Source organism: Mirounga leonina, unplaced genomic scaffold (assembly GCF_011800145.1).
Source record: "Mirounga leonina isolate KUSES-001 unplaced genomic scaffold, KU_Mleo_1.0 Mir_153, whole genome shotgun sequence".
Classification (NCBI taxonomy): Eukaryota; Metazoa; Chordata; class Mammalia; order Carnivora; family Phocidae; genus Mirounga; species Mirounga leonina.
In genome coordinates, this window is record NW_023270387.1 from 19,361,699 (window position 1) to 19,375,406 (window position 13,708).

Genomic DNA, 13,708 nt, shown 5'->3' on the forward strand with positions numbered 1-13,708 from the left:
AAAGAAAGAAAGAAAGAAAGAAAGAAAGAAAGAAAGAAAGAAAGAAAAAGAAAAGGAAAGGAAAGGAAAGGAAAAAATAACAACCTAACAAATTTATCACCCCTTAACTAGCCATCATCCTGCTCTTTTCCATTTTGGCTCATAGTCCAATTCTTCCCCAGAGTTTTTGCAGTAAGACAGGAAATTTTTGCTTAGCCATCGCCCCCCCCCCCCCCCCCCCCCCCGTGCTGCCAACAAATAATAAAGCACCTGTCACTGGACCAAGAATGCCTGCTATTTATAATCAGAAAGTTCTGCTGAATGATTAGTTGAGAATCCAGTTGCTTCTGGAATATGCCAGTGACTTACTTAAATTCCTGGAGTAGAGGGAAAAGTATTTAAACAAGGCAGGTGGTTTTCTCTGATTAAAACAAGGATGATTTCAATATAAGGCGAATTTCCCTGCAAATATACCATAGTGAGACAGTTCTCTTGTGAAATATCTACTGAACTTTCTGGGACTCATTCCTATGAAACAGAACATGAGCTGAACAAGCTTCTCTCTTTTGCTTTCTCACTCTCTCTCATAGTGGAAGGCCATAATCTTGTCAGATAATACAAATAAAAACAGTAATGACTATGAGGGTATGCATAAGCCTCCTTGAAATCTCTAGAATGAGTCTACTAATAATTCTCTGATGCAAGGACAGCTGCTGTCTGTATAGAGTCATTTTTGGAAGCTGGTGAATGATGTAGTGGAAAGAGGGATAAGCCTGGGAATGCCTGGGCTCTTCTACTGTCTAACTTTAGGAAAGTCACAGTTGCTCTGAGTTCCAACATCCTCATTTGTAAAATGGGTCTCATAAGGGCCACCTTACAACATTCTTGAGATAATTAATTAAAAGGACATAAAAGTGCCCCAGAAAACTGAAGCAATCACAGAAGTGAGGTGATACTAGTTATGAATGAGTATTTGTAAGTCAGAATTGGTTATGAACATTTTTCTTTATAACTCGAAGGGTCATATTATCCTGAATTTAAGATACAGCTCTACCATTAACCAACTTTATTACCTTGATTAAATTGCTTAAACCCTTTGAGCCCAAATTTCCTACTAGAAATGGGGGGAATAATACTACTTGCATAATAGATTTCTAGTGAGAACTGAGAGAGATAATACTGGTAGGCACTCAACACAATTCTGTCATATAGCAAATGCACAAGAAATGTTAGCTGTTAAAACTGTGGTCTAAAAATAAAATAAAATAAAATAAAACTGTGTTCTATTCACTAAGACATCTTAACAGGCCATTCTCATCTGGCGTGACCCTGTCTGAATAGCACCTGGACTCCCTCCATGACCTATGTTTCTCCCTTTTTTAAAAAATGTTTTCACAACAGTCTTGGTATTATAATAGTTACTTTTGTAACCACTATGGTCATATTGTAATTTCTTTTGCATAGGGATTGGTAGAATTATCAACATTAAATAGAAGTTCCACTTTTATTTTGTCAGGTTGGTATCATTGAAAAGTTTTTTTTTTTTTTTTTAAAGATTTTATTTATTTGAGATAGAGAAAGAGTGAGCACACAAACAGGAGGAGAAGCAGAAGGAGAGGGAGAAGCAGACTCCCGGCTGAACAGGGAGCCCGATGAGGGACTTAATCCCAGGACGCTGGGATCATGACCTGAGCCACCCAGGCACCCTTCATCGAAAAATTTTGCAGTATAAATAAAACCAAATACTTTCAGAATTAGTAAGAGCATTAATTCAAGTTTCTCATTCAAACTGAGAATATTCTTTTTTTGAAAAAAGATTTTATTTATTTGACACACACAGAGAGAGAGAGCGAGCGCATAAGCACAAGCAGGGGGTAGCGGCAGAGAGGGAGAAGTAGACTCCCCGCTAAGCAAGGAGCCCGATGCGGGGCTCGATCCCAGGACCCTGAGATCATGGCTTGAGCCAGTCAGCCTAACTGACTAAGCCACCTAGGCATCCCCAAATTGAGACTATTCTTAATGGTATACTTACAAGATGATTCTCTCTACACCTTGGATATTTCCAGTAACAAGGAGCTAACCATTTCATAAGCCTGTGTATTTCATCTACATACATTTGTTAATAATGAAACCCTTTCTTTCTACTCTGAAAATAAATCCGTCTGTACCACATCTGCCCATGATTCGTGAGTCATCACATGAAGTGGCACATATCAAGACCACCAGCCCTGCAAACACTGGAGGACCACATTATACCTCTGTTTCTGTTTGGGTACAAAACTCAAATCTCTGGAATTCATCGTAGCATAATTCTTAAAGGCATTGGCTTGGTAATTAGAGACTCAGTTCAGTGTCTTTCTAGCTGTGTACTCCTCAAGCTATTTCATCTACTTTATAGTTTTTTTTTTAATTTTTTTTAAAGATTTTATTTATTTATTTGACAGAGAGAGACACAGAGAGAGAGGGAACACAAGCAGGGGGAGAGGGAGAAGGAGAAGCAGGCCTCCCGGTGAGCCGGGAGCCCAATGTGGGGCTTGATCCGAGGACCCCGGGACCCTGACCTGAGCTGAAGGCAGATGCCTAACAACTGAGCTACCCAGGCACCCCTACTTTTCAGTTTCTTTTTTAAATTTTTATTTATTTATCTGAAAGAGAGAGGGGAGGGGGGAGGGGCAGAGGGAAAGAATCCCAAGCAGTTTCCGCACTGAATGCGGAGCCTAATGTGGGGCTCGATCTCACCACCCCGAGATCATGACCTGAGTCAAAATCAAGAGTCGGATGCTTAATGGACTGAGCCACCCCTACCTTTCAGTTTCTTTGTCAAATAATACCACCTACTTTATAAGGTTTCTATTGGAGATTAAATGTAATCATGAATTTAAAATTTATCATAGCACTTAGCTCATGGTAAATGTTTACAATGGATTAACTGAATGTTAGCTAGTCAATAATTTTTGTCAGTCATTTTGAAAAAGTTTATAGCCAGCCCCTTTATCTATCCTGGTCATCTGCTATGGATGTGTCCAGTATAAAAATATTTCTCTTTAGGAGTACTGACCTGAAGGACACATAATGATAAGAAATGCATAATAAATAATTACTAACTGATAGGTTTCTGCCTTGAATAGTGATGTTTATTAGAGATAACTATATAGTCACATGAATGTATAGATAACTTCAAAAGCAATTGACAGATGATATCATAAGCAAAGGCTTAAAGGTGTATAGGGCGACCAAAAAACAGGATAGAATTAGAGCTCATGCTACCATGTAAGTGAGCTTGAAGGAGCAGATATTTCCTGTTTTAGAGAGTCCCTTTCTGATGCTCTTTTTGCTATTATTTCATAGCTGGATGATAAATAAAGTTGAAAAACTAATTGTTCCCTTAGAGCTATGTCTGTGTCCCAAGTAGGGCTTAAGGGAATCTGAGAAAACTTCCAAGGAAGCAATCCAGGGAGAGTGAGTATGTACAAGTCTTAATTGTACAAACCCTATGAGAATCAGTTCTTTGTAAGTAGGGGAACTGAAGCTCCATTGGCTGGGGCACTCTGTGCTCTGCTCAGAGACGGTAAAGGTGAGGTCTTGTTACAACACTTTGGACAAAGTGACTGTGTTCTGGGGTGGACTGTGTGAGTGTGTCCAGGCTACTGCTCGTGTCTCACTATTAGCCTCTGCCTCTCATCTGCTCTCTAAAGCAGGTCCACACACAGGGGCTTTTCTGGAAACTTGTGGGAACGTCTTTTTCCAGAAATAGACTTTTAAATTGAACAGGATTACAGAATGACATAATATCTGATCATAGGCAAGGACCACAGACTTCTGAGAACCTTTTTTGATCAAGGAGAGGTGATCCAGAGCCCACAGAAATTTGCATGGTTTGGAGACACTATTCAGGTGTGACTAGAATTAGTAACAAGAAGCAGGTTGTCAGCAGCATTGCTCCCCCAGAATGTGTCTGTTTCTCTTTGCTGTCTTCAATTTTGCCCAGTTGTAGGGTGGTGTACGAGTGACTCATTTTGGCTTGGTCATTCTCTTTGATATGTTTTTCAGTGTTACTTGCCACAGTTTATGATTGGAATCCCCATGTTGAATGTGACTCTATGACCTGAAAGCTCCTATGTTGGGGTTGATTGTAAGGCATTTATTACTTGTGACAAGAGGCATTTATTATTACCTGATGTTTTTTTATACATCTTGCCATTCATAAGAATGCTGGTATTGCTTGTTAAAAACAGAGCCAAAGTGCTCATCAGCAAAAAGCTTGGTAATTTGATGTTGGTGTTCGGACTTTGGTATCTTGGGTTCCTTCTTGAGGTCTGACTTTCCCACAGCTATGAGGAATCTCTCAGTAGTGACTGAATTTATCCTGCTGGGCATCCCACACACCGAGGATCTGGAGAGCATGCTCTTTGTCCTGTGTTTGGGCTTCTACATCTTCACTCTTATGGGGAACCTGCTCATCCCCCTGGCGATCGTCTCCTCCACTCGGCTCCACCCTCCCATGTATTTTTTCCTGTGCCAACTGTCAGTGTGTGACATACTTTTCCCTTCTGTGAGTTCCCCCAAGATGCTCTTCTACCTCTCAGGGAACAGCCGGATCATCTCCTATGCAGGCTGCGTGTCCCAGCTCTTCTTCTACCATTTCCTGGGCTGTACGGAGCGCTTCCCATACACAGTGATGGCCTATGACCGCTTTGTCACCATCTGTTACCCTCTGCGCTACACGGTGACCATGAGCCACAGAGTGTGTGCCATCCTGGCCATGGGGACCTCCTTTTTTGGTTGCATTCAGGCCACCTTTCTAACCACTCTCACCTTCCAGTTGCCCTACTATGGCCCCAACGAGGTGGACTATTTCTTCTGTAATATCCTGGTGATGCTGAAGCTGGCTTGTGCTGATACCTCAGCCCTGGAGATGGTGGGGTTCATCAGTGTGGGCCTCATGCCCCTCAGTTGCTTCCTTCTCATCCTCACCTCCTACAGTTGCATTGTCTGCTCCATCCTGCAGATCCGCTCCGCAGAGGCCGGCGCCGTGCCTTCACCACCTGCAGTGCCCACCTCACTGCCGTCTTGCTTTTCTACATGCCAGTGGTCCTCATCTACCTCAGGCCAACCCCAAGCCCCTGGCTGGATGCAACCGTCCAGATCCTGAATAACCTGGTCACCCCCATGCTGAAGCCCTTGATCTACAGCCTCAGGAATAAGGAAGTAGAATCATCTCTGAGGAAGGTGCTGCATCACTTGGGCTTCCGTCCTGAGCAGTTGTAGGTAGAGAACACTAGCTAAGGCCTCAATGGTACTTGGTAGCTTCTATAACAATTTTATGGGGTTCTCACAAATATTTTTGAGTCAGAAAGCACAGGTATTGTTATGAATATCTCCATTTTACAGTGTGGGGACTAAGATTCCAAGAGCTTAAAGTGACTTGTCAAGGGACACATGAGGAGTGAATGGCAGAATGAAGACTCCAGGGTGGGTGTTCTGACTCTGGGACTTGTGCTCTCTTAAGGATCTCATGCTGCTGATGAAGGAAGGAGGGAGCTCTCCCCAGGAGGCAGAACAACCTGGACCTTCCGCTTCCCAGTATTTATGTCCTGCCTCCTCCTACATCCCCTCTTCCTCTTCTTTCCCCCTCACCCTGGCACTTCTTCCCACAGTGATTGTCTCCTCAAATGCTTGCATCGGTGAAGCTCTACTTTTATTGGTCTAGGAGTTGTTGAAAGGAAATGGGAGGGGTGCATGCCTGAGGCTTCAAGGGACACCCTACAAAAACATAAAGAAGTTGTGCAAAGAGAAAGTCTTCTGGCTGGGGCTGAGGCGGGTCTCTGAGTGAAGCAGAGATACTGACTGGTGTACTGTTGGCTACAAACCCTATCTGCTGAGCTGAGACCTGGGAGCAGGCTCTGGCGGTGGAAGTGTGGTACACGGATGAGAATGTGGAAAGGACAGATGGGGGAATCCACGGAGGGTGGACTGTGCTGTGATTCCCTTTGGACTTGGCTTTGTATTGCTCACCACAACCAGGGGGCGATGCTGGGTCCACACTATCATTGTTTTGTGTCTTTGTTGTCTCTGTTTACCGAAGGAGTTGGAGTTTGGTCCCCATTCCTACATTTCTTCACTTACTGGCTGAAATATGCTAAGAATGAAAAAATGCACTGTTTCAATACAGTGAACTATTGTTTTTATGACTGAATGCAATGAGGACAATATTCAACTTGGGGAATACAGTTGATATGAAGTTTCTTCTCACAGTGATGTAGAGAGAGAAGGCCACAGGGAGGATGGTAATGGAAGAGGAAGGGCAGAAGCAGAGAGACCAGCTCTCTTTTCCTGTCTGTACTTCTTACAATGAGGGAGCAGCCAAGGAACCTGCCAGACATGTCTAGCGCCTCTGGGTCTGAGCCTTCCGCCACTGGGTTGAGCCAACACCTGTTCCTGTGGCAGAGGCAAACTCTGGCCCACTCTCTTCTCTTAAGCTCCTAAAATCCCTCTCAGTGCTATTTCTCCCTTGCTTCTCAGTAAATAAGAGCCTAAAGGGGAAGGCAGAAATATGTCTGAAGTTATTTCAAATCTAGTGGATCCCAAACCCTTCTCAAGCCTCTCTGAGTCCATTTGAAGATCTTTTCCCTTTCCTCAGTTTCCTGGTTGTAGCTGCTCAGGTCATCAAAATAAAATAATTTGGTAGAGTAAAAGATAAGACCAATTCCCTTTTATTTTCACTCATTCAGATGTCATTTGAGGAATAACTCTGTGCTAGGGGTGGGGAATGCAGAGCTGAACAAGACATGATTCTATCTGAATGAAGTCAGAGTCTGCTGGAGAAAATAAACAGATTTACAACTAGTTAGAACATCCCATGATAAATACTGTGACCAAGGTATGAAATAAGGCAGAAAACGTGGAGTACATTTTTCTGGGACTGGGAAAGGACCTCCTCTGTTTGTTCCCCACCCTCCTAGATGAAGAATAATTTTACAAGAAGAAGCAGCACACGTCTCAATTTTTTGTTTTGTGTGCATGTGCACGAGCATGTGTGTATGAGGGGTGGTGGTGGTGAGAGATCATTCCTTGGGTGGGTATCTCTTAATTATTTGCTATCTATGAGTTCTTGCAGGAAAAATAAAATTAATTTCACCTGTTTTTAGGGTTCTTTCTCCAGCTCAGCTCTTTGTTCCTAGGTTGGAGGTGTCTTGCACAAAAGGACTCTGTCTCCTGAAACAATTGACCTCTCTGTTGTCCCAGGGTTCTGAGAGATGCTGGCAGCTCTCATGTCTCCAGGCTGTGTCCAGCATCTTTCCACTTAAGCAGGAGCCTAGCCCGGGGTCTGGAGGCCCAGGTTGGGTCTGATGGTGGAATGAGACTTTTCTGTATTCTATAATTAAAGGGACAATGTAAGAAGAATTTGAGGGAAAAAATGTCAGTTTGTGAAACCCCAAATCAGGTAGACCCCTTAGTAGAATATTTAATCCCCAGGGGCTGAGAAAAGACAGAGAATCAAGATTCAAGAGCAGGGAGGCCAAAGAGGAGCAAGAATTTTAAAGGAGAGTTTCAGAGAACATTTGGAGCAGAGAGGGTTACAGCAGCAATGTCTCTTAAGACATTGGATTCAAGCATGGTCTTGAGTGGCAACCGAGACCTGACTCCAGGTGGATTCTAGATTCTTTTTTTTTTTTTTAAGGATTTGAGAGAGAGAGAGTGAGAGAGAGACCATGAGCTGGGGGAGAGGCAGATGGAGAGGGAGAGGCTGACTCCCCGCTGAGCAGGGAGCCTTACTCAGGGCTCAATCCAGCACCCTGGGATCATGACCTGAGCCGAAGGCAGATGCTTAACTGACTGAGCCACCCAGGTGCCCCAGATTCTAGATCCTTTAGAGGCATCCCTGTACATCCCAACCCTTTTTGCGACATATCATTGTAGTCTCCAATCACTGTTCCTTTTGGCTCCTCTCTAAATTTGTTATATAACCAATTGCCTGTTGTGCATTTCACCTATGTATTTTGTTTTACCTATAGATCCTGGAGAGAGAAACTGATGTGGGCATCAAAAGTGGACACCTGTGACATAGACACTTGGCAGTGGTGCTGAGGTGATGGTTCTCACCTGGCTTGGGGGAACTGTGAAGACAGGTGTTCAAAGGAGTGTTCACAGGAGTAGAGCCCCATTCTGTGTATTTCTTGCCCTCCTTGGGACCCTGCTGATTTGTTCTCAGATTGGTTGAAATGAATATATAGTCAAAGATTAATGCCTTCATCACTTGATTTGCAGTTTTTGGTGGGTCAAGAACACTGGCTTTACTTTTACAAAAATAATTATCCAAGCTAAGAGAATAGTATTATTTATGTTTTGCTAGTTCATTTGGGGTAAGGAGAACAATAGTGCCTGTGGTTATTGGAATGCTAAATTGGTGAGACATAACCTAGTGACAATATCAAATGACATCATCATCAATGACAACATCAAAAAGACATCATCATCCCGTGGGACATATTTTTACAGTGTTTTTATTAAATAGTAAACCATTAGAAAATAGTTTATTAAAAATATGTAAAGTATAAGGAACTCTGATATAATGAACACCTGGGTCCTACTACCTAGTTTAAGGAAGAGAGCAGTGTCAGTGCCTTGGATGTTCTCAGTATCCCCTAGCCCGATTCCATACTCTCACCCCCTCTAGAAGTCATCACTCTCCTGAATTTTGTGCTTATTATTCTCTTGTTTTTCTTTAAGTTTTACCCTATATGTTTGTGTCTCTCAATGCCATATTACAAGTTTTTGAACTTAATATTAATTTAATTCTATTGAAATTTGCTGTTTTCACTTAAATGTTACTCTTTTGACATTTACGTCTTTGCACATGTCTGAAATTAATTCCTTACCGCCAAAGTGCAAATTCCATTGTGTGACTCTATCAACGTTTATTTTCTGTTGTTTTTATTTATAAATAAATGTGAATTTCCAGAATATAAGAATCCTTTTCTTTTAAACAGCCAAAATGTTTTGGTGGGTTTTTTCTACTTTTCAATATATATAGATATGACACAGGGATACCATCACCAGCCTCTCTTTAAGACTTCCTTCAATAGGGAAAAGAGAAAATGAAAATTTTATTTAGTTTGGATTTCCCAAAAGCAGACTCTGAGACAAAGGCTTGAGAATAAACAATTGTTTTTGGAAGATTATTCCAGAAAACATGATAAAATAGAGGGAAAGTGACACAGGGAAAGAACAGTCAATTAAACAAGTGTCAATGAATGGGTTACCACTGCGAGGAACTGGGGCTCAATTGTGCCAGGAATTCTCTGAAAAACGGTATATAACAACCTCCAAGTTGTCCTACTGAGTTGCAAAAGAATCTGGGGGTATTATTATACCAATTCCTGCCCCACATTGGTTGGTGGATGTTCTTGGGAGCATTAATTATCACATGTGTCTGGCCTGCTCCATATATGTAGACTCAAAAAAATTCCTTGGCCAGAGACTACTCCCAGGCAGAAGACATGGGGAATCTGCAGGACCTAAGGACACTTTCTGAAGGTGACCTCTGGAGTGGGGTAAGGGGATACAGACTGAGGTCCTAAGAAATGTTATGGTCATCATTCTTTCACTTCTAAACTAGTATCTTTCCAAAATGCAAACCACACAGTACTACTCTGCTTCTTTAGGATCTCCAACAATTGTTTGTTGCTTATAGGTTGAATTACAATAACTTAGTAACTTAGTAAAGGATCTGTAGAATTTACAATCAGATCCAACCTACCTCTTTAATCTCCTCAAAACCATACATTCACCCAGCAACACATACATCTCTCTCACACACACTCTCCTTTCTAGCTAAACTGCCCTTGCTATTCCTTAAAGGTACCTCTTTACATTATTTGTTGTCTTGTTCTCTTAACAAACACATATGTATTGAGTAATTACTATGCTAAACACTGAAGTTACAAATATCTGTAAGTCATATTCTTAAGAAGCTTATAGATAAACATGAGAGGCAGATATATACATGATTAAAGTAAAATATAATAAAAAGAGAGAGGTAAACAAACATAAGAGACTCAATGATAAAAACAAACTGAGGGTTCTAGAGGGGAGGGGTTGGGGGCTAGGTTAACCTGGTGATGGGTATTAAGGAGGGCACGTTCTGCATGGAGCACTGGGTGTTATACGCAAATGATGAATCATGGAACACTACAACAAAAACTAATGATGTAATGTATGGTGATTAACATAATATAATAATAAAAAAATGTATTTGCCAGATCAATAGCTGCATGCCAAGTGCCAAAAGAGGGGCTAATCTGCACCAATAAAGGTAATTGTTCATTAAAAAAAAAAAAAACAAATTGAGGGTTGATGGGTATTAAGGAAGACACTTATTATGATGAGCACTGGGTATTGTATGTAAGTGATGAATCACTGAATTCTACTCCTGAAACCAATATTGCACTGTATGTAAACTAGAATTTGTATAAAAATATGAAAAAATATAATAAATATTTAATGAAAAATATAAAATAGACTAGTAAAATGAAAACAGAAATGACTAATCCTGTAAAGATGTTGAAGAAGTTTCTAAAAAAAATTTCAAGTATACTCATTCATAATGTTGTGCCTTTATAAATATATTCTCTTCTCTTGGGATGCCTTTCCCTGATTCCTCTGCTCGAAAAACTTCTACTCATCCTTCAAAACCCAAGCTAAACAGTAATTTTCTTTGTGAAATTTCTTTATCTCAGATACAAGTTCTTATTTTTCTGTGTTTCAGTTTTATATTATGACATAAAGTATTAATTCATCATGTGAGAAAAAGATTGACAAAGTGACCCTAAAGGGTAACAGCTAACTAGGTGCAGAGAGGTAAAGAAAGGGAGACAGATGGGTACTCAGAGTTCAAAACTATCCAACCCCTCATTTGTTGCACTAATAAATCAAAATGTGACTTCTAGATGACATTTTTAAAAAGATTTACTTATTTGGGGCACCTGGGTGGCTCAGTTGGTTAAGCATCTGCCTTAGGCTCAGGTCATGATCCCAGGATTCTGGGATCGAACCCCTGCATCAGGCTCCCCACTCAGCAGGGAGCCTGCTCTCCCACTCTTCCCCAATCATGCTCTCTCTTACTATCTCTGTCTCTGTCTCTCTCTCATAAATAAATACAATCTTTTAAAAAAATTATTTATTTTATTGGAAAGGGAGAGAGAGAGTGTCTGTGTGTGCAGTGAATAGGGGGGAGGGGCAGAGGGAGAGAGGGAGAGAGAAAATCTCAAGCAGACTCCATGCTGAGTGTGGAGCCTGACTTGGGGCTCCATCTCACAACCCTGAGATCATGATCTGAGCTGAAATCTGGAGTTGGCCACTCAATGGACTGAGCCACCCAGGGGCCCTCTAGATTACATTTTATTATTGGCTCAGTCTATATACATTGTTAGATGTTGTTAAGCATCTGCTAGGAACAGACTCATGCTCTACTTTGAGAAAAATAGTACTAGTTTATGCCAACAGAAGTAACAGAATCAGACAAATGTGGTTTAAATTTTACCTTAGCATGTATGCACTCTATGTCTTTAAAAAGTTACTTAACTAACTTGAATTGCTATATTTTAATTGGTAAATGGCAGTATCTAAGCTTACCTCATTGAATTGTAAACACTGACTTGGATGTTTCTTTAAATCGCCCTACAACTGTATCTTGAACATGATAAATATGTTACCTTTCCCTTTTTGTTTCTTAAAGAATGCATTTCTTTAAGTAAAAAATAGACAATAGAAAAGCAGTGTTCAGTTTACAAGATTTTTCTTTGGAAACAATTCTTCAAGAATATTAGTGGCAAGGAGCAGTGTTTAAGAACAGTGTTTGAGAGTGTGCTGGGCTTTGTAGCCAGACAGATCAGAGTTTAAGTCCCCTGAAGGCCCCTTGTCATTTGTGTGTGGTGTTAGGCAAGCTCTCTTCACATGTATTTTGAGGAGGATGTAAGTACCCAACTCAGGATCACCGTGAAGGTAAAATGGTGTTATCCATGCAAAGGGTCTTAGTGGAGGGCTTAGCATAGAATAAGTACATGGTAATAGCCAATACTGTGTATAATATGACATTTTAATTTAATACATTCATTTCATACATTATTTTTTAGTTATGTAATATTTTGGCTTGAGGCAAAATTGATGCGGCTCTGTTTCTTATTACGGTTCTCACAATTATTTTTGTTCATTTGAAGTCACTGAAATGCTGAACCCTTGAATGTATGATCCCCAAAAGCTGTAGATAATGGAATTAATATCAGAATTACACAGTTTAGCTCAACGTAACATCTCTTGGGGCTTTAGCTACAGCTAACAAATTGTAGGCAGATATAAACAATAGACTTATGAAGGAAACCAAACCAAAACAAAAGATCCTGTTCCCAGTTTGCCCCAAAAGTAAACAAGATACAAAATTCTCAGGAGATACCAGAAATGCTGCTGCTTCTTCTAAATACTACCAGAAACTGAGAATCTGTCAAAGCAATTTAAAAGAAGTGAAAATACAAGAGTACAGGTTCTATTAGATTGAATGGGACTTAGATGAAAGAAGCGAGCTGATGGATTTATTACATTATAACTGTACATGGGAAGGATAAACTGAAACTTCCATCAGGAAGTGTTTGTGATACCAAGAAAACATAAAAGTTTGTTGTGATTAGCTGAGATTTATAGAGCATTTATGATGTGCCAAACACCAGGCTGGGTCCTCTACATGCCCACCTCAGTCATCCTCGTAGTAGCCTAAGAAGTAAGTTTTCCTTATTATCCCTATTTCACAGTTCAGAAATATGAGATTGAGAGCTTGAGCCTGGTCAAAATCATACGTGTAGTGTGTGCATGCTCCAGCTAGCGTTCAGCCCTAAATGTGTCTCCTCTCTGTCACGGGCTGCGTTGTCTTCTTCCCAAATTCATATACTGAAGCCCTAACTGCCAGTACCTCAGAATGTGACTGTGTTGGGAGGTAGGACCTTTACAGAGGTGATTCAATTTAATGAGGCTGTTCGAGTGGACCCTAATCCAAGGTGACCAGTGTCCTTATGAGATGAGAAAAGCTGGAGACACAGAGACACCAGGGATGCACATGCAGAGAATGACCACAGGAAGGGACAGCAGGAGGATGGCCATCTACAAGCCAAGGAGACAGGCTGAAGCAGATCCCTCTCTGCCCCCTCAGTGGAAACCAACCTTTCCAACACCTAGATCTTAGGTTTCTGGCCTCTGAAACTGTGAGAAAATAAATGTCTGTTGTTTAAGCCACCCAGTCTGTGGTATTTTGTGACCATACCCTGGCCAACTAATACACTTCCAAGCCTAACTCTGCTCTAATGCCCCTCCTCCACAGTGTATACTTGGTGTGACTGATCATAGCATGTGCTTTTTGTGTTCATGCCTATTAACATCATTGTTTGAAACTCAGCAAAATGGTCCTTGTTTCTCAAAGTAGGTAATGGAAAGTTCCCGAAAAGAAACACATTTACAAAACTTTTCTTACACTCAAGCTACAAGATTTCTCTCCGGAAGTCATTGAGAAGAGAACTTTTTCTTTCTTTCTTTCTTTTTTTTTTATTATGTTATGTTAATCACCATACATTACATCATTAGTTTTAGATGTAGTGTTCCATGATTTATTGTTTGTGCATAACACCCATTGCTCCATGCAGAACGTGCCCTCTTTAATACCCATCACCAGGCTAACCCATCCTCC

At 41.0% G+C, this 13,708-nt stretch overlaps 1 protein-coding gene across 1 annotated transcript; it reads left to right on the top strand.

The window, feature by feature from the left end:
• The first annotated feature begins 4,312 nt into the window (after window positions 1–4,312).
• Window positions 4,313–6,662, top strand: LOC118013340 (olfactory receptor 149-like). The gene is given in 2 exon segments (XM_035009183.1): window positions 4,313–4,994; window positions 4,997–6,662. Coding segments are annotated over 2 exon segments (933 nt in total). The 3' UTR covers window positions 5,248–6,662.
• Window positions 6,663–13,708: the final 7,046 nt, after the last annotated feature.